This window comes from Lacerta agilis, chromosome 1 (assembly GCF_009819535.1).
Source record: "Lacerta agilis isolate rLacAgi1 chromosome 1, rLacAgi1.pri, whole genome shotgun sequence".
In the NCBI taxonomy this organism is placed as follows: Eukaryota; Metazoa; Chordata; class Lepidosauria; order Squamata; family Lacertidae; genus Lacerta; species Lacerta agilis.
In genome coordinates, this window is record NC_046312.1 from 13,569,809 (window position 1) to 13,589,722 (window position 19,914).

General features: G+C 45.8%; 1 protein-coding gene across 1 annotated transcript in view; it reads right to left on the reverse strand.

Annotated features, from left to right (window-relative positions):
* The window catches only part of TRMT61A (tRNA methyltransferase 61A), a 60,701-nt gene that overhangs the window by 22,668 nt on the left and 18,119 nt on the right, over positions 1-19,914 (reverse strand). The window contains exon 3 of the mRNA XM_033139045.1: positions 9,288-9,554. Within this exon, the coding sequence (XP_032994936.1) occupies positions 9,288-9,554 (267 nt within the window). The remainder of the gene's footprint in view (positions 1-9,287; positions 9,555-19,914) is intronic.

Below are 19,914 nucleotides of genomic sequence, written 5' to 3' on the forward strand. Positions count from 1 at the left end.
GCAAAGAAGGGGCGATAGTGCTGACCTACCCAACAGGGTATCTTGCAAGGCTTATTGAGATAATGGGAAATACTTTTCAACAGAAAGTGAGGAGGAATTAAAGAACCTTTTAATGAGGGTGAAAGAGGAGAGCGCAAAATATGGTCTGAAGCTCAACATCAAAAAAACTAAGATCATGGCCACTGGTCCCATCACCTCCTGGCAAATAGAAGGGGAAGAAATGGAGGCAGTGAGAGATTTCACTTTCTTGGGTTCCATGATCACTGCAGATGGTGACAGCAGTCACGAAATTAGAAGACGCCTGCTTCTTGGGAGAAAAGCAATGACAAACCTAGACAGCATCTTAAAAAGCAAAGACATCACCTTGCCGACAAAGGTCCGTATAGTTAAAGCTATGGTTTTCCCAGTAGTAATGTACGGAAGTGAGAGCTGGACCATAAAGAAGGCTGATCGCTGAAGAATTGATGCTTTTGAATTATGGTTGGTGCTGGAGGAGACTCTTGAGAGTCCCATGAACTGCAAGAAGATCAAACCTATCCATTCTTAAAGAAATCAGCCCTGAGTGCTCACTAGAAGGACAGATCTTGAAGTTGAGGCTCCAATACTTTGGCCACCTCATGAGAAGAGAAGACTCCCTAGAAAAGACCCTGATGTTGGGAAAGATGGAGGGCACAAGGAGAAGGGGACGACAGAGGATGAGATGGTTGGACAGTGTTCTCGAAGCTACTAACATGAGTTCGGCCAAACTGCGAGAGGCAGTGAAGGATAGGCGTGCCTGGCGTGCTCTGGTCCATGGGGTCACGAAGAGTCAGACACGACTGAACGACTGAACAACAACAACAACTTTTCAACAACAAAACCCTAAGTACCGGTATTATTAATGAAACTGTCAGTTCCGGGAGGGGGAACGGCCAAATTCCCACCACCCAGGAACTTCAGATCGATCCTGCGCTTAATGTAAACACAGTATGGAATTGGAAACATCATTCACTAGACAATCCCATTACAGTATTGTCTTCCTGGGGATGAAAGAGCCCCTGCCCTGGGATCACCAACAGTCTTCCAATTCAATATCCCATATCGTTTGTGGGAGTATGAGTGCATTAGAAATCAGGAGCTGTCACTGATTGAGCATCCAAACATGTCCTACAGCGAAGCGCATCACAATTAATGAAAAAAATATGTTTGTGCATCTTGATCGACACAGCTGAACTGGAGTGAGCCTCCTCTCTATTTTTTATTTATTAAATGTCTATACATCCGAGGATCACAGGGCTGTTGACAATATAAAAACACAAGAGAAAATAGCAACAAACAAAAACAATAACCCCCGCCCCCAAGTTTAAAAAGCCAAAGATTGTTTAATTCGCCAAAGGCCTGAGAGAGGAGGGGAAGGTTTTTGCTGGGTGCCTAAAGCTATTTAACGAAGATGCCAGGTGAGTCTCCCTGGGGAGAGCATTCCACAAACGGGGAGCCACCACAGATAAGTCCTGTTCTTGTGTTACCAACCTCCGGACCTCACGTGGAGGAGGCACACAAGGAACGGCCTAGGGTGATGACCACAGGGTCTGGGTTGGTTCATATGGAGAGAGGCGGTCCTTGAGGTATTGCAGTCCTTAAGGCTTTATAGGTCAAAACCAAGCCAGAAACTAATTGGCAGCCAGTACAGTCAGGCCAAGGTTGGTGTCATATGCTCAAACCGTCTTGCCCCAGTGAGCAACCTGGCCGCCGAAGTTACTGAACCATCTTCAGGTGACAGCAGTGGATCAAAGGATGCTCCTGAAATGCATACCTGCTCCTTCTGAGGAAGTGTGATTAATAATAATGCAGGAATTTCAAAGGCATTCAAGGACAGAGGCATCGGGCACAGCAACTATCACAATGAAAATCGTTTTGTCAGCAGATGCTGCAAAGGCAAGGTTTGGGTGGGGAGAGGTGAGAGGCAGCACAGGTTTAGAAGATGAAGGGAGATCTGCAGTGCAGCAGCTTTCAAAAGCAAGAACCGCTGCTGTCAGGAAGCCCACAGTGGCAATAGCAGGAAGCCCTAGCCAAAAGGTACACAGCCAGGAGGTTGGTCCCAGCATGCTACATCTCACCGAGCAACGAATAAGGACCTTCGAAAGGCACAAACCCAAAGCATCTTTCTTTGGGGGGGGAATCTCCCAGATCATTAAAGAGGCAGGTCAGTGCAATCTGGGGAAGGAGCAGCAGCTATGGATGGATGCTTAACAGACCATTAACCCTCAAGGCTATTAAAATAATGAACTGCAACTATTCAGAGATCAGGGACTGAGTCAAGCAAGGGCAGAAAAGGCTCCCTCTCCTCTTGTTAATGGAATTTATGGAATGTTTAACATTAAAAATTAACACCCACTTTTCAAATAAAATGTTATGTGATCTGGGGGAGGGGGGAGGAGGAAGACAGGCTAAAAGGAGGGTGACATGCTGCCTGTTATATTAGAGTTGGTAAGCAAGACTGCACACTCCTTGCCTGCATGTGATGGTTTAAATAGATGGGAAGGTACCCTAGGCTTGGATAATAGGCAAAGAGGGGTGTGTGTGTGTGTGTTGGGGCCATCTATGAAATCTGTGGTCTAAAGCACTCAGCTGAGGGCTTGCTGATTGGAAGGTCGGCGGTTCGAATCCCCGAGATGGAGTGAGCTCCCATTGCTCGGTCCCTGCTCCTGCCAACCTAGCAGTTCGAAAGCACGTCAAAGTGCAAGTAGATAAATAGGTACCACTCCGGCGGGAAGGTAAAGGGTGTTTCCGTGCACTGCTCTGGTTCGCCAGAAGTGGCTTAGTCATGCTCACAACATGACCCGGAAGCTGTCTGCAGACAAACGCCGGCTCCCTCGGCCTATAGAGCGAGACGAGCGCCGCAATCCCAGAGTCATCCGCAACTGGACATAACGGTCAGGGGTACCTTTACCTTTATGAAATCCACAACCCCTTACTTCCCAATTTTAGTATGGTAACCCCTTCAAAAAAGGGGGGCAAGCACAAAAAAGTGTAAAATGAATACTAAAATGTAAACATATCCTATTTGATTCCTGCCATCAGGGGCCCTATTATACCTGGCAATGATGTTAAAAGTGACAGTGCCTCATCCAATTTGGTCTCGGGGACATTGTGAAATACGCACAAAATGCCCATCAACCCCACTTTGGCATTTTTCACGTCAATTTAAAAATAAGAGTTATGCAGATTACATGCAGATGTGAAAGGCAGCCTTCGTTTTCGCCCATGATGTATTATTTTCACTCCAGTCATCGCTGCTGAACACATTGCTAGCTCCTATGCTGGGAAGCTCAAGTTCCCAGACACACAGCAGGGAATTCCCAGAGAACCAGCAGAAAGCAGCTAGCCTTGGAAATGCTACTGAATTATTCACCCTAAAATAATTAAGTACAGTGCGGTTTGCTCATCTGAGAAACCAGATAAGTTTTATGGCCGGTAGAGTGGAACGTCAGGCTAAGGCAAGGGTGCGTGAATTAATTGTTTGCCCACTTGGCAACAGGAAAGGAACAACATGCTCAGCTTCAAATATTACTGAGCCCAACTCAAGATGCTAATATTAAGCCCTGCATGACTTGGAGGCCAGGTGCATCCAGGGACACATGAACCTACCAAGACCTTGCATTCATCACCTGAGGCCCTTCGTTGTGTGCCCCCCATCCAAGGGAGATGTGGAAGGTGGCAACACGAGAACGGGCCTTTCCAGTGGTGGCTCCCTGACTGCAGAATGCTCTCCCCAGAGAGATACGTCAGGCCCCGTTACTGCCAACCTTCAGGTGCCAGATAAAGACGCTTCTGTTCACCCAAGCATTTAGGTCTTAACTGGATCATAGGGTATGACTATGCCCAAAGCCTGTACTGGTGTCCATCTTCAAGAGGGTGGGGTAGGATTTGTCCTTTTTATGTTATTGCAAGATGAGCACTTTTGGCTATTTATGCTTTTTAAATTTATTTTTGATGCCAGTTAAAAATTTTGTATTCTGCATGCTTTCATAATTGGAGGTTGCTTCGAGACATTTTTGTAGCTGGCGACAGGAATGAAAAAAACCCTGGGAAAAGATATATAATGAACTGAAAAGGATGTTTAAAATAAAGTTCGTAAAAAAAAGAAGAGGAGGAAATTATGTCTCTCTGTGTGTGTGCCTTTATTCCAACTAAATATCAGCAAGAACTTTCGGAGAGTAAGAGCTTTTCGAGAGTGGACCCCTCCCCTGGGGGGGTGGTGGTCACGGACTCTCCTTCCTTGGAGGTTTTTAAGCAGAGGTTGGATGGCCATCTGTCATGGATGCTTTAGCTGAGATTGCAGGGGGTTGGACTAGATCATGGGTAGGCAAACTAAGGCGCCGCGGCCGGATCCGGCCCAATTGCCTTCTAAATCCGGCCTGCGGACGGTCTGGGAATCAGCGTGTTTTTACATGAGTAGAATGTGCCCTTTTATTTAAAATGCATCTCTAGGTTATTTGTGGGGCCCGCCTGGTGTTTTTACACGAGTAGAATGTGTGCTTTTATTTAAAATGCATCTCTGGGTTATTTGTGGGGCCCGCCTGGTGTTTTTACATGAGTAGAATGTGTGCTTTTATTTAAAATGCATCTCTGGGTTATTTGTGGGGCATAGGAATTCGTTTGTTTTTGTTTTTCAAAATATAGTCTGGCCCCCCACAAGGTCTGAGGGACAGTGGACCGGCCCCCTGCTGAAAAAGTTTGCTGACCCTTGGACTAGATGGTCCTTGGGGGTCCTTTCCAACTCTACAATTCTATGATTAATTTCTAATACTGAGATAGGTGATTGAGACAAGACAATATTGAGATAGGTAGGCAAATGGTCTGGCCCAATGCAAGTTAGCTTCCTGCACTCTTGTAAGTGCTTGAAAGTCTTCCAATGGAATTTTTGGGTCTTGATGGCGACAGACACATATCCTGACACCATCATCTTTTCGAGGGCAAAGGTGGAGGAGGAAATAGCATCACCCCAAACTGTTGGGTGGTTTGAGTTGTTTATACAGTGGAGTTCAACAGCCATGACTCTGCAAGCATTTTGTGCACGCATAACTGAAAATGCTGGCATTTGACTTGAACTGGAACCCTGACTGAGCTTTAACAGCAACACCCATGGGACTATGGGAATGTTCTTCTGGCATCTTGTCACATTGCCTTTTTTGCCTAAATTTATTCCAGATATAAGGTCAATGCAATTTACAAGTCTCCAGTTTACGAGCAGAGGCGATGCTGTGCCGTGGGAACAGAAGTGATTGCAAGTCGAGAATGCCCAACGATAGACTCCGGAAGTGCAGTCCTGTGCGTGTCTACTCAAAAGTAAGTCTTCCTGAGTTCAGTGGGGCTTGCTCCTAGGAAAGCAAGTACAGGACTGCAGCTTAGGAGCCTGATAAGCTTGAAGCAATGCTTTCATCATGTATGATGTGGATTGAATCTGAAGCCTTTGATAGCGGATAGCACTAAATCCCCATTTCCAATTTGGCACGGAGCAATAAATTCTCCTCTGGGAAAGGAAGCCCCAGTTCACCACCCATGTGCATAACCCGTTGCCTCTGCACTTGATCAAGGTAGCTGAAGTTGGAATCCAACCACACTAAGAAGTCCCGGTTTGGATCCAAACATGCTCTGCCCTTCAGCATACAAAAGGAATCTTTGGCAAACTGCAGGGCGGTGTTAGACTTTGTGCTAGGTGGCATGAGAAAAAAATATGCAGAAACATAAGCAGAATAATTCATAGAATCATAGAGTTGGAAGAGACCACAAGGGCCATCCAGTCCAACCCCCTGCCAAGCAGGAAACACCATCAAAGCATTCCTGACAGATGGCTGTCAAGCCTCTGCTTAAAGATCTCCAAAGAAGGAGACTCCACCACACTCCTTGGCAGCAAATTCCACTGTCGAACAGCTCTCACTGTCAGGAAGTTCTTCCTAATGTTTAGGTGGAATCTTCTTTCTTGTAGCTTGAATCCATTGCTCCGTGTCCGCTTCTCTGGAGCAGCTGAAAACAACCTTTCACCCTCCTCTATACGACATCCTTTTATATATTTGAACATGGCTATCATATCACCCCTTAACCTTCTCTTCTCCAGGCTAAACATACCCAGCTCCCTAAGCCATTCCTCATCAGGCATCGTTTCCAGGCCTTTGACCATTTCTATAGGACCCCCTTCTTACGGCAGGGATGGGAGCTCCGGGTCCCCCTTGAAACGCTTTTGAGCAACATCTCCCACCCTTTCTCGAACTCAGCGTTCAAAATTCGCCAGTAGCTATCGACCACTGGTGACCAAGTGAAGATGCCCGGGACCAGGATAGCCCTTGACGTCTCCAGCATCAGGGCTGCTTGCCTGGGTATACTTGGCTTTGTTTTCACACACACGAACAACACATCCTGTAGAATTCTATCCGTTATATTTTATCTGCCCAATCAGAATGAATTGCAGGAACCAAAAAAAAAGTCGTACTGAAAAACAGGACTTTTGAGCTGCCTGGCTCCAAAACAACACCTAGACATTTCGTTACGGTGACTATAACCCTAGTTTAAGGAGCCATTGGGCCATTAGCTTACATACCTGAGTTTCTAACACTTCCCCAACCATTGTTCATGCTGGCTGGGGCTGAAGAGAGTTGGAATTCAACTATTTTTAGAGGGCTACAGGTTCCTCATTTGCAGATATTTCCCCTTCTGCTCACAACTCTTGGTTCCATCCTTTTACATTTGAAGCAGGGCTGGATAAAGACATCCCGAGGCCCTAAGCTTTCTCAAGTCCAAGAAAGCCACCCCCCTCCATCACTTGATGCTGCTGTCATCAAGGGATAACTGCACATGAGTGACCCAGCCCCCAAGTATACGAAATGTGTACTGTTCTTGACTCAAAGCCCTAAGAGATGCCTTTCCCAATCTTTCATTCAACCACCATGGTCATTAGCAGGATTTAAAAATAAATAAATCTATATTACACACACGCACACCCATCAAAATGTTGCAGAGCGTTTACTTTCATCAAGCTATGTTACTATGCCTTCCCACTCACTCACTCGCAGCTCAGCTAGAAGTTCAAGAGCTTTTTATATTATTCACATGCCAATTACTGTGCAATCAAAGGGGGGGAGCAGTGAGAGAAAAGTTGTTTTTCTCCTTTCAGATCTCTGCCTCTTGCTGCAAAACCTGAAGCTCTTATTTTTAATTGCTTTTAAGTAAAAAGATGTAAATGGATCTTAGCAACAAGCCGAGCGTTTCAAGGCAAGGGCTGCAGAGCTAAAAGGTCAGGAGCCCTGTCCACACAGCAACTTTATTCCTTGCAGAAATACAGACAGAAGCAGGAAATAATAATTATTATTATTATTCTGCCATTTTTGCTCCATGCACAGCCTGGCAATAACATAACATAAAATAAAAACTGAGCAGGTATATATCACTTTCAAGTGTTCACAGAGCTTTGTGTGCATTATCTTTCCCCTGTCTATCCCCCGCCCATCTGAAATTTGCACCCAGAGCTCAAAAACGGCTCGCGCTAATGAAATTCCCAATGCGCCTAGAACAATGGGAGTTTCGAACACTGCCTGTCGCTCTCTCTCTCTCTCTCACTTTCACCTACCTCAGTTATTGTGGCAGGAAAAGGAACACATCTGCAATTCCTTGGCAGGAACGAAAGGACAAAAATGCTACAACTCACAGGTCACTAATAGGGCTGGGTGATAAACTAAACTAAACTAAACTAAACTAAACTAAACTAAACTAAACTAAACTAAACTAAACTAAACTACATACCCCGCCCATCTGGTTGGGTTTCCCCAGCCACTCTGGGCAGTGTCCAACAAAATATTAAAATACAATAGTCCTTCAGATATTAAAAGCTTGCCTAAACGGGGCTGTAATGTCTCTGAGAAGACCCTGGACTTCGGCAATGAGGAAACAACGCTACCAAAGCAGTCCTTACTAAGCTGCAGCCATTGTTTATTAAAAGATCATACACAGCGACGATAACCCCCGCAAGGAAGGAGGAAAACACTAAATGAATGAATGGGAGGGGAACAGATTACAACTAATATACCTGTATTCAAGCTAATAGGATTCAGGTGTACACAATGAGATTCCACACTTAAAGACACATACATCACAGGGGCTGCCTTCAGATGTCTCCTAAAAGTCTGGTACTGTAGTTGTTTTTTCCTTTGACATCTGGTGGGAGGGCGTTCCACATGGCGGGCGCCACTACCGAGAAGGCCCTCTGCCTGGTTCCCTGTAACTTCGCTTCTCGCAGTGAGGGAACCACCAGAAGGCCCTCGGCGCTGGACGTCAGTACATATCGATATATCATCCAAAACCAATTTGAAGTCAATATTGTGAAATCAGATTCATAATTTTTGACCTGGCAATATATGGAGGATCATGGTGTGTGTGTGTGCGATGCAAAAATCACAACGCAGGAAAAACCGTTAAGCTGATGCCTCTACATTGCTCCATCCATATTTCAGGCATTGTGATATATCAAAATATTGGAAAGTTTAGTTAGTGTTGAAAACCAGATACAGTGGTACCTTGGTTTACGAACTTAATCCGTTCCGGAAGTCCGTTCTGAAACCAAAGCGTTCTTAAACCAAGGCGTGCTTTCCCATAGCAGCGGGGTACTCAATTTACAAATGGAACACACTCAACAGGAAGTGAACATGTTCTGCTTCCAAGGCAAAGTTCATACACCAAAACGCCTACTTCCGGGTTTGCAGTGTTCTTAAGCCAAGTTGTTCATATACTAAACTGTTCTTAAACCAAGGTACCACTGCATTGCCCAGCCCTACTGTTTGCCTCTACATAGTTCCATTTTTATTTCAGACATCATATATTGTTATATTGAGATGTTCGGATGCTATATCACAACACTGAAAACCAGATATCACCCAGCCCTAGTCACAACCTTTACTTTCCTTGACCAAACAGAGGCGGTGGCCACAATCCCAGGCCCTTCCCTAGCTGCTGCCTACTCTCAGTCAACCGCATTCCCCCCAGAGTTCCAAAACTTCCCAAAGATTTTGCATTTGCATCACGTTTCAAGATAGGGCTTTTTTTTTTTAATTTAAAAAGCGAGCCTGTTCACAGTGCATAGCTGGTCCACGACCGCATAATAAAATCTGTATTTCACATGCTAACATCTTATATTCCAGTAATATCATTTGAGGATTCTCTTCAAGTGAGGAATTTGGAGGCCTCTGTTGGTACACGCTCCCTACTTCCCATGCCCATCTCAGACCCCAGATGGATAAACCACAGAAGAGGTAACATACCTTCACGCTTTAGCGCGGATTTGGCATGCCCTATGGCTTCCCACGGCGACGGAATGTCCAGGAAGACCGCGTCTGCAAGGTGAGTGATGCCAAAGCCGTTTTTGCAGACATCTTGGTTCTTCACCGTCACCAAATGGCCCACCTTGTGCTCTTCAAACTCCTCGATGGCTTTCTCAGCTCTCTGCTGGTGGAACTCCACTGTATACAGATGCCCCGTTGGGGCAATTGTCCTGATGATTGCGTGAGACAGGGAGCCACTTCCAGTACCTAGAAGGAAGGGGAAGGAATTGCAGCCTTTTGAGAAAGCATTTCTTTGGAGAGAAGGATTCCTTCTTTGTGCCCTTGTGTTAAGAGGATCTAGCAAGGGTTCATGGTCAAACAGGCATTCGAAACCGGGTCTCCCTGCTCCTGATCCCACCCTCTAACCACTATTCCACACTGCCCCACGACTAGGGATCTGACCAATTTAATACCATCCACAGTAGAGGATTCTGATCACCTACTTTGCTAATGGGGAGGAAAGCGCAGAGCTGAGAGGCTGTCTCTGCCCCATCTGCCTAGTGGGAGGTTGCCTTCTGTTACACAGCAGCTAACAAGACTTTTGCTTGCAGGGAATTTGTATGTTTGGAAGATAACAAGCGAACAGAGATGGAAGAAGAAGTTGCAACAAGATCTTGAAGAAGCCACCTAGTCGTGTACTGTGCACCATATCCAGGCTCGCTTCTTCACTAATTTCACTACTGTGGTACCTCTGGTTACGAACGCTTCTGGTGATGAACTCTGCTAACCCGGAAGTCGCTGCTCCTGGTTGCGAACTTTGCCCCAGGATGCGAACAGAAATCATGTGCCGTAGACGCGCGCACAGCAGGAAACCCCATTAGCGAGAGTGCGCCTCAGGATAAGTACGGTTTCATCTTAAGAACGGACCTCCGGAATGAGTTAAATTCATAACCAGAGGTACCACTGTAATTTTGCAATCATTTTGACATTTCAAAACTTGACTTCCTTCACCTCTCTTTCTGCGGTTCTTTAAATTTATTTTTAATTTCTTCTGCACATCCAAATTAACTTAATATACTCATTTATTCATCTTCTTTAAATATATACAATTATGAAACTGCAGGTTATTACAATAATCCCACCAATGTTCTTATCTGTTTACAATTTATCTGTAAATATTCAATAAACCATTTCCATTCTTTTATAAAAAAAAGTTTATCTTGATTTCTTATTCTTCTGGTAAGTATCGCCATTTCTGCATATTCCATAAGTTTTTGTATCCATTCTTCCTTTGCTGGGACTTCGGCTTCTTTCCACTTTGGGGCAAGTAGCATTCTTGCTGCTGTAGTAGCATACATGAATAAATTTCTATACATCTTAGGTAGCTCTGTCCCTATACCGGTAATTCCCAAAAGAAAGGCTTCTGGGTTGTTGTTTTTTTACGAAGGTTATTTTAAACATCCTTTTCATTTCATTATGAATCATTTCCCAGTAAGCTTTAACCTTACTACAAGACCACCACATGTGATAAAAAGAACCTTCTTTCTCTTTACATTTCCAACACTTGATTTAGATTTATACATTTTTGCCAATTTACTCAGTGTTAGATACCATCAATATATCATTTTCATATAATTGTCTCTTAGACCATAACATGCTATAAATTTTATATCCATATTCCGCAATCACTTTGCATGCACGTCTATATTATGACCAATATCTATTTACCAGTATCTACTGGGCAATACCCAGGTTTGGATTTGATTTGATATCCCGCTTTTCACTACCCGAAGGAGTCTCAAAGCGGCTGACATTCTCCTTTCCCTTCCTCCCCCACAACAAACACTCTGTGAGGTGAGTGGGGCTGAGAGACTTCAAAGAAGTGTGAGTAGCCCAAGGTCACCCAGCAGCTCCATGTGGAGGAGCGGGGACGCGAACCCGCTTCACCAGATTGCAAGTCTACCGCTCTTAACCACTACACCACCCTGGCTCTCGCTTCTAATAGATGCAACAGCCATGGGAATCAACAGTTCCACAAACAACCTTCGCAGCAAGGTCAGACGTAGCAAAAGGAAGCAATCTGAAAAGGCTTTGGCAGAAGAGTTAGTGGCCCACTTGATCCATTCAATTTGGAAGGGACCACGAAGCTCATCTGATCCAACCGCCTGCACTGCAGAAATCTTTTGCCCAATGTGGGGCTTGAACCAACAACCCTGAGATTAAGATTCTTGTGCTCTACCAACTGAGCTATCCTAGCCATGGGGCTTTCCCCTAGGAATCCTGGGTGCTGCAGTTTGTTCAAAGAGTTGAGATTTGTTCAGAGACTCTTGTTCCCTGCACATTGCTGTAATTAGCTGTGCCCACCCCACTTGTCAAAGGAAGGTGCATAGCCAACGGTTAGGGAAGGTGGGAGTGGTAACATCTGGAGGGCCAGAGGTTCACTACACCTGGATTGTAGGCTAAATCATGACGTTTGAGCTACTTGTGGCTCCCAAGCAACAGATGTTTTAGATCTTAAGTAAATGAAAAAATTGTACGGACGGTAGATTAGAGAATGTGCGCTTTGTCTGTTAATTGCAGCATGAATAATCTTTGCAAATCGCTGGAAGTGGCAGACAGAACTATTGAAAGCGGATAGTTGTTTAAGATATGGGATACAATTTAGTTTAATTCCCTGAGATTAAAATTTCTTATAATTAGGCACTGTTAATAAAAAGAAACATCGCATTAGTTGTTAGGTATCCTGCAGCGGAACAGCTAGCTGAATGCAAAATGAAGTTTTATAAAAACAAAACCATGCTGTTTGAATGCAGGACAAAATATTTATGCTCTCTTTTTCACTTTCCCATTATTATTATTTTTTTATGCGTCAGTGTGAATTTATACGTTTATGTATATGCATAACTCACTGTACGCCGTGAATACTGAAATCTTCTTACTTGCAGCATATACAAGGAAAACCTGCAACAAAATAGGAATGTAAGAAGTGATCTGCAGGATCAGCCCAGCATCCTGTTCTCACGGAGGCCAACCAGATGCCAATGGGAAGCCCACAAACGTGAGTGCAATAGATACTTGCATTCAGAGGCATACTGCCTGCGACAGAGGAGACAGGAACATAGCCACAAATGTCATGATGGCTAGAAGCCATTGATAGCACTCCCCTCTGTGAAAATGTTGCAGCAGGGCATGCTCTTGGTCCGAATGGCAGCCATGCTTCCTTTCCGCAGCAGCTACGGTTCCCAGAGTGGCTTAACAATAAGTCCCTCTTCCTGGGGAAACTTGGGAACTGTAGCTCTGGGAGGGGGAAAAGGGGGCCGCTTAACAATTCTCAGCACCCTCTACAAACTATCTTCCCATGATTCTTTGAGGGAAGCCACGGCTGTTCAAAGTGGTATCGTAGTGCTTGAAATGCAACGTGCAAATGCAGAGTCATTATGCAGCTTCTTCCGTACTTAATTTTTGTATTCCAAACACGGGTTTCTAGTTGGCTGCGAGTCTCTTGGAACTATAGCATGCTTGTCCCCGTCCCCGTCCCCCCCGCTCCGGAGGCTAGGACTCAAACCCATGGCTTCAAATAAATAAATAAAAATGTCCAGTAGCACCTTAGAGACCAACTAAGTTAGTTCTGGGTATAAGCTTTCGTGTGCAGTCGTCAACAGGTTTACCATACCCATTGAGTCAATCACCCATCTCCTACTACCCTCCTGAGAAAAACTCCACCCCACCCCACCCTCCCACTATATATAAGGGTCTGGTGACTTCTGAAGAAGTGTGCATGCACACGAAAGCTCATACCCAGCTCATACCCAGAACTAACATAGTTGGTCTCTAAGGTGCTACTGGACAATTTTTTTTATTTATTTCGTCTGCGCCAGACAAAACACGGCTGCCTACCTGAACCATGGCTTCAAGTTACAAGAAAGGAGGTTCCAACTGAACACCAGGAACAACTTTCTGACAGTAAGAACAGTCTCCCTCGGGAGGTTGTGGACTCTCTTTCCTTGGAGGTTTTTAAACAGGTTGGATGGCCATCTGCTGAGGTTCTTGAATTGTAGGGTTGGACACGATGACCCTTGAGGTCCCGTCCAACTCTCCCTTTTCCATGACCCTATCTCGAAAGCCCTCTTCCTCTCTTGCCAAGAGCTCTTAAGAGAGCCTTGCTGTGCTCCACAGCACAATGCCCCACCCATCTTTATTTACTTCTGGGGGAACCGCAAGCCCCATGCTAAATTTCGCAGACAAACAAGCCTGCGCATCGATCGCTTTGCATGACAACGTTGGCCCTCGCCCCAGGCCCCTCCCCATTCATCTCCAGAAGCAAACAGAAGGGATGTCAACACAGCAGGGGTGGGGAGAAGCAAAGGAGGGAGCTTGGCAAACCTCTCTCCTTTCCCACTCTGCTTCTACATTTTTAATTATCTGGCTTTTAAAAACCTGCTCCTGAGCCACCAGGGAAGAACTGTTCTCCTTCCCTTTCTAGGAACACCCCCCCCCCATTAAAGCTGGCTTTAGCTCAGCACCTGGGCTCTTGGGATTCATCACAAGCCCTGTTTATGCCAAGCCTGGAATCTGACGCTATTTGGTGGTGGTTGCTGTTTAATGGCAGGAAGAACGGTGGATCTTACCAACAAGGCAACACCCCCTGCGGTAGAGAGGGGGTAAATTTGCTAAATCAACGCCCAAAGGTACTTGAAAATATATTTCGCTTGGGGAGGAAAGGACTGCAGCTGAGAATGTTGTAGGAGCCCTACTGATTCGACTCAGGGGTCCGGCTAGTTCTGCAACCAGCTGGAAGCATCTGGGAAGCTCACAACAACCCTGCCCTACTGCCTGTCCCCAGTATCTTGCACTCAGAGATAAACTGCTTCAGAAGACTATGGATGCTCAATTTACCTACGAAAGCTAATAACCATTGATAGACGTAGCGCCTCTGCGAAGCGTCATTTATTCATATGTTGTAAGAATATTAAGGTCTTTTATTTATATATAGTAATTTTTATTACTGTACCAAGCAAACAAGGCCACATGTCTGAAGCAGCAGGCCTGACACCATTTTTTGACTCCCAGCTGACCAAATGTTTCTCTGCAAGGAGGGAGTGGGGGAGGGAGCTTCCCAATTGCCCAGGAATTAAAAGAGATTACCATCTCAAAGGAATGGCCAGGCCACTAAGAAAAAGCAATCAGATAAGGCATTATCACAAACTGGCAGACAGAAGGTAAACAAGGGCACTCAGATTTCTCTTGAAATCTGTTTGAGACCACTTTTTTTGTGTGATGTAGGTGTGATGTATCTGGGGGGTGGTCTTGAACTCCAGTGTGGGCAATTTCAAATTTCTATATAAGGCCAGGCGCTCCTTTGCTCTGGGTCCTTCCCTACTCACCTGTGTGTGAGGAAGGTACCCTGTTGCAACAGAACAATAAAGATCAAGCTTACTAGCTGCTTTGCTTCTAATTCTTCTCTGGTTGGCCTCTGTTTTTTACTCCTACCGATGGAGAACCTGCAAAGGACTTTACAAGGGCTCTTGTGTACCCCATAAGGGAATAAGGGCAGATTTTTGCTTATTACAGATCACATATTTTTAAAATGTATACCCCACAAGTCACCATCAGGGCCCCGAAGCAAGTTACAATTAAAAAACCACACACACACACACACAAAATGTGTAAAATTCAGAACACAATTTAAACATCAAAGGTTAAAGCATCAGGGTAGCAGAAACGGCGCAAAAAGCCTCCTGGAATAAAACGGTTTTAACCTGGTGTCTGATACTTAGCAGGGACAGTGCCTGACTGATTTCTTGTGGGAGGGAGTTCCACAGGCCCACTGCACTTGAGGCACAGCTCCTTGCTGGCCCGAGTTGTGCTTCTGGTCCAAGGAGGACCACTAACAGTGCTTCCCCCAGATGATATTGGTTGGGACATACAAGGTAAGGCAATCTGTGAGGTAAATTTTCTACGTACACACTCTGCATTTACTCCACATTCTATGCACTCCCACCGCTGGTTTCAGAAGCTGCGTACATGTGACATTAGCCACAGTCCACACAGTATCTGCCCTGTTTCTATCTTGCCATTTATTGAGGCATAATTTGATGTTGTTTTTTTTACCTCCCAAACTAGTTTTGATCCGAAATAAGAAAAACAACAACCTAGTGGCGCTTCAAGAAGGCAATGGCTAGGCAAGCAGTTCAACACAGTTCCACAGGCCCACTGCAATAAACCATTGGATGGCTGCTATAAGCCAGTTAAGAGGGATATGAACCTTTCTGGCCTCCTCAATCTGTGGAGGTTCTTTAGACAAGGTGAGTGGATACCTGCTAGGGAAGTTTATGGCACCGAGTATTAAGGATGCTGAAATGGACACTCTCCCATATTTTTTGGGGGGTGGAAGGCACCTAGAGGAGACCCCTCACACTTCAGCCAAATGCAAGGCCGTGTGTGTGTTTGTGTGCACAAAGCTGTCAGGTGAATGCCTCCTCATCCCCTCAACATGGGGGTGGGGGTGGCAGGTGATGATGATGGGGGGCACATGTCAGTCTGAACAGCCCAGCTGCCTCAGGGCAGGTGGGTTAACCAAGCCTTGCATGTATTTGCAAAGTCAACTTCCATTTTTTAAAATTATCTGTTAGGGAAGGCAGAGAGACGAATCAGGTAGCCCGCCTTATTTGCGGGGGAAACAATGGCCTTAAGAGAAAAATAAGAAGTCCTGAAGTAAAACTGCAGGTTTGGGGCAACGGACAACAGCAACAAAAACACAGCAACCAGGTACAACCAACAACAAAACTGCCCATTAACAAATTACCATAATTCATTCATTCATTCAATTTGTGTACCACCCTATACCTGAAGTTCTGAGGGCAGTTACAACATAAAAACACAATATAAGAACACAAAATACATAATAAAAATAACACAATCCATGACATGTTAAAACCAGCCTAGAAAAGGCATGCTGCAGAAATGGTTTCTCATCTCCTTGGTCCAGATATACCTGCCGGAGTGAAAATATCCCCTTGCACAGTTAATCGCAAGAAAGAGAGAGAGACAGAGAGAGAGAGAACGCATGAGATGGCCTTTGTTATTGTGGGATCTTCAAGCATAACACATTTGAATTTCGCTGCTCCTTCCGGTTCTTTGTCCTCATGAGGACTAGGAACTTGCCCCGAAGAGATAAAGAGCAGCAGCAGCAGCAGCAATGGAGCAAAATTCTCAAGTCTCATGGAGAGCATGGGAAAAGTCTGGAAGCCACATGAAAGCACTTGAGGCCATGTGTGGGCTTCACGCCCACATTGTTCTTAGCTGCTAATTGCTATGCGGAGAATGCAGAATGCAACCCCATAGTTCCTCTACTTAGGCCACTCTAATGCTCTTTTCTGGCAGGCGTTCTCAGACAGCTCTGCCTCCCAAGATCTGCCATTGTTCCTGCCAATGTTCCCGTTGTTATGAGAACAAAATATCTGAAGTGCACAACCGTGTATGAATTAGTATTCCTGAAAGGCACCAGAGATAACGAGGCTTGGCGTGAGGGCTACACAAAGCCAGTCAGTCTCACACACGGCACCCACCAGAATAATACTGTCCTGAATGTGCCATCGGGCTAGGCCTCACAGTTGCAACCTGCTTCCAGCTCTAAAGAGAGAGACCTACCCTGAACCTGCCTGATCTTGGAAGCTAAGCAGGGTCAGGTCTGGCTAGCACTTGGATGGGAGACCGCCTGGGAATACCAGGTGCCTTAGGTTGTTGTCTCCTTAAGAGATGGAACATACTTGGTAGAGTATGAGACTCTTAATCTCAGGGTTGTGGGTTCAATCCCCACGTTCGGCAAAATATTTGAACATTGCACAGGGTTGGATTAGATGACCCTGTGGTCCCTTCCAACTCTACAATTCTGTGATTTTAAGATCCACATTCTTACAAGCTCATGAGCAGCAGTTACGAGATTGCTGGGACAGACCAGGGCTAGGTCTACCATTAGGCAGTGGGGTGTCTACCTCAGACGGGTGATTTTGAGTGTCACGGAAAAGACAGCAAATGGCTAACTTTAAACATTATTTATCATCATCATCATCACCAGGGAGGTGCTTGTGGGACTTTCATTTGGTCCGAGGTGTCAAACTAACCTCAACAGTCTTGAGAGCCACAGGTCTTAATCCAACTTAGTCTCACTCAGAGCAGACATATTGAAATCACTGTGATTTAATCTCACTGTAAATATGTGGTACAGTGACAATAAAGTATTTCTATTTCTATCAGTGAACCGAAATCAGGCACGATTAATGAGTTTAATGGGTCTACTCTGAGCCAGTTAGACCGGACAGAGGTCACCATGAGCCAATCCTCCTTGTGCAACATCCTGCCTGGTAGAGACACAGGAAGAATATAAGGTGAAACAGAAACTCCTCGGTTCAAAGCTCACCACTCCCATGAACTCATTTGAGGGCCCGAGAAGAGTCAAGTCACTCTCAGGTCTGCCCTCTCTGCAACGAAGAGGTAATGATACTCAAACGCCTTATTCATTATTTAATGTCCTGCATTTACGTTGCAGCTCCGCGGGGAAAGTTCTGTAGCAAGCTCACAAGGCAAAACAGCAACCCGCTTGAAAAAGAACAGAGTTGGAAGGGACCTTGAGGGTCATCTAGCCCAGGGTTTCTCAAACTCGGGGCTTTAGCTGTTTTTGGACTACAACTCCCATCATCCCTAGCTAGTAGGACCAGTGGTCAGGGATGATGGGAATCATAGTCCCAAAACAACTGCAGGCCCAAGTTTGGGAATACCCTAACCCTGCAAAGCAGGAATATGCAGCTGACCCTTACAGGAATCGAACCCTCAATCTTGGCTGTATCAGCACCAGGCTCTAACCAACTGAGCTATCCAGCCACAAAACAACAAATTATTATTATCATTATTTTAAAAAACGAAAACACAATTAGAATTCTGAGAGGCCCAGGCTACAAAAGGCAAATTGTTTAAAAGGCCTGGGTGAGTAGAAAGGTGCCAAAGGTGAACTTCATCGACAAAGGTCCCTGGGCCAGGCACTGTCTGTCCCCCTCCTATTTCAGAGATGTGCTTAAGACCGTTTTATTTATCCAAGCGTTTCCTGAATGAGATTTTTAGCTCTAGTCCACCAACCGTCTTTTGCGACGGCACCGTGAATTTCAACTGTGCTGTTTTCAGTGCAATAATTTACTGCTGGGCTTCCGTGCAAAGAATTCCCTTCCTCGAGCTCTGCCACTGCTTGCTGCTCCCAATTATACCCAGGCCATTATTCTATGCGCACGCCAGTTATTCATCGACTCTCTGCCCCACACCCTGCCAACTCCCAAAAGCTACGGGATGGTGCGGTGAAAAGTGTGTCCCCAAATCCCATAGCCAACTCCCTTCCACTCTGCCGTTGGCATGCCAAGCTCCTAAGAGACAGGAAGAACACCCAGCCCCCATGCTAGGCTACCCTGTTTAAAGTCTCTTTTTTTTAAAAAAGGTCGCTTGCTCTTGCACTCAACTGGAGCGCATTAATCATGCATGTGCTCGGTGTACAAATGAGAGTTCACACCGCCGCAATTCAGAGCTGCCCTCAGCTGCCTCAGTTGCTGCTTCGGGAATCAGCCATGCATACCAATGGCGTCCGCAGGCCGCCTAGACCCACCGCCAGGGCTCTTGCTGCAGCAAGGCAGATCAAATATTTGATCTTAATTCCACGTCCTCGCGCACAAGCAAAACTGCATTACCGTACCTCGGCTTCGTGGTTCGACTTCCTTACCGGGAGCTCGAGGGATTCTACCTGCTCGCAAATAAATGCCTTATGCACTCTCGAGGCCCGAATTCCAGAGCTGTGGCTTGGTCGCTTGTTTCCAGGAACTGCAGAGGGTGACTCATCACCTACCATGTCCACCTGCTCAGCAAGAAACACACTCACAAGCGCACACATGCACACCAAGCATTCCAGGTATCTACTAACTTGATTTTCAGGAGAGCAGACAGGGAGCAGAGAGGATAGAAAAGGGTGGAAGCGGTGTTCTTATTTTTGCAGATTCTGCGGGTGGAGGGGGGGAATCAAGCATCACCCTTTGTGACCTTGTGGATCCAAACAGAATGCGCCCGTTAGCAGGCCTCAGGAAACATGGATCAGGGCAAATTCAGAGGGAAGGCCAGTTGCAGGAAAAAAGCAAGGAAGGAGATCGGCCAGGGTCCACCCACAGGCAAAAGCAGCTAGGAGAATCCAGTCGGAAAGCAGAACCTGCAACAGGAGACGGCTGCAAATAACCTCTGCAGTAAAACATTGCATGCAAGCTGCAGGGTTTGGCTACTTGCCTCCAACCCTTTGCCTAAAAAGCAAAGAAAGCTTCAGCCAGGACACCTGGCTAACTAAAGACCCCCCCCCCCTTCCCCTCTCAGAGTTACAATTTCCAGGGTTCTCTTTGAAGAGGGGTTGGTTGTTAAGCCACTCTGAGAACCGTAGCTGCTGCTGCTGGAGGAGTAGGCATGGCTTAAACTCTGGAGCAGAAGCATGCCATGGTGCAACTGTTTTCACAGAGGAGAGGGCTACCAATGGCTCCTCCTCCCCATCTTCTCCCCCTGACCACTCATTGTCATCCCACCACCAATCCCCGGGCTCTGAGTTTTCTTC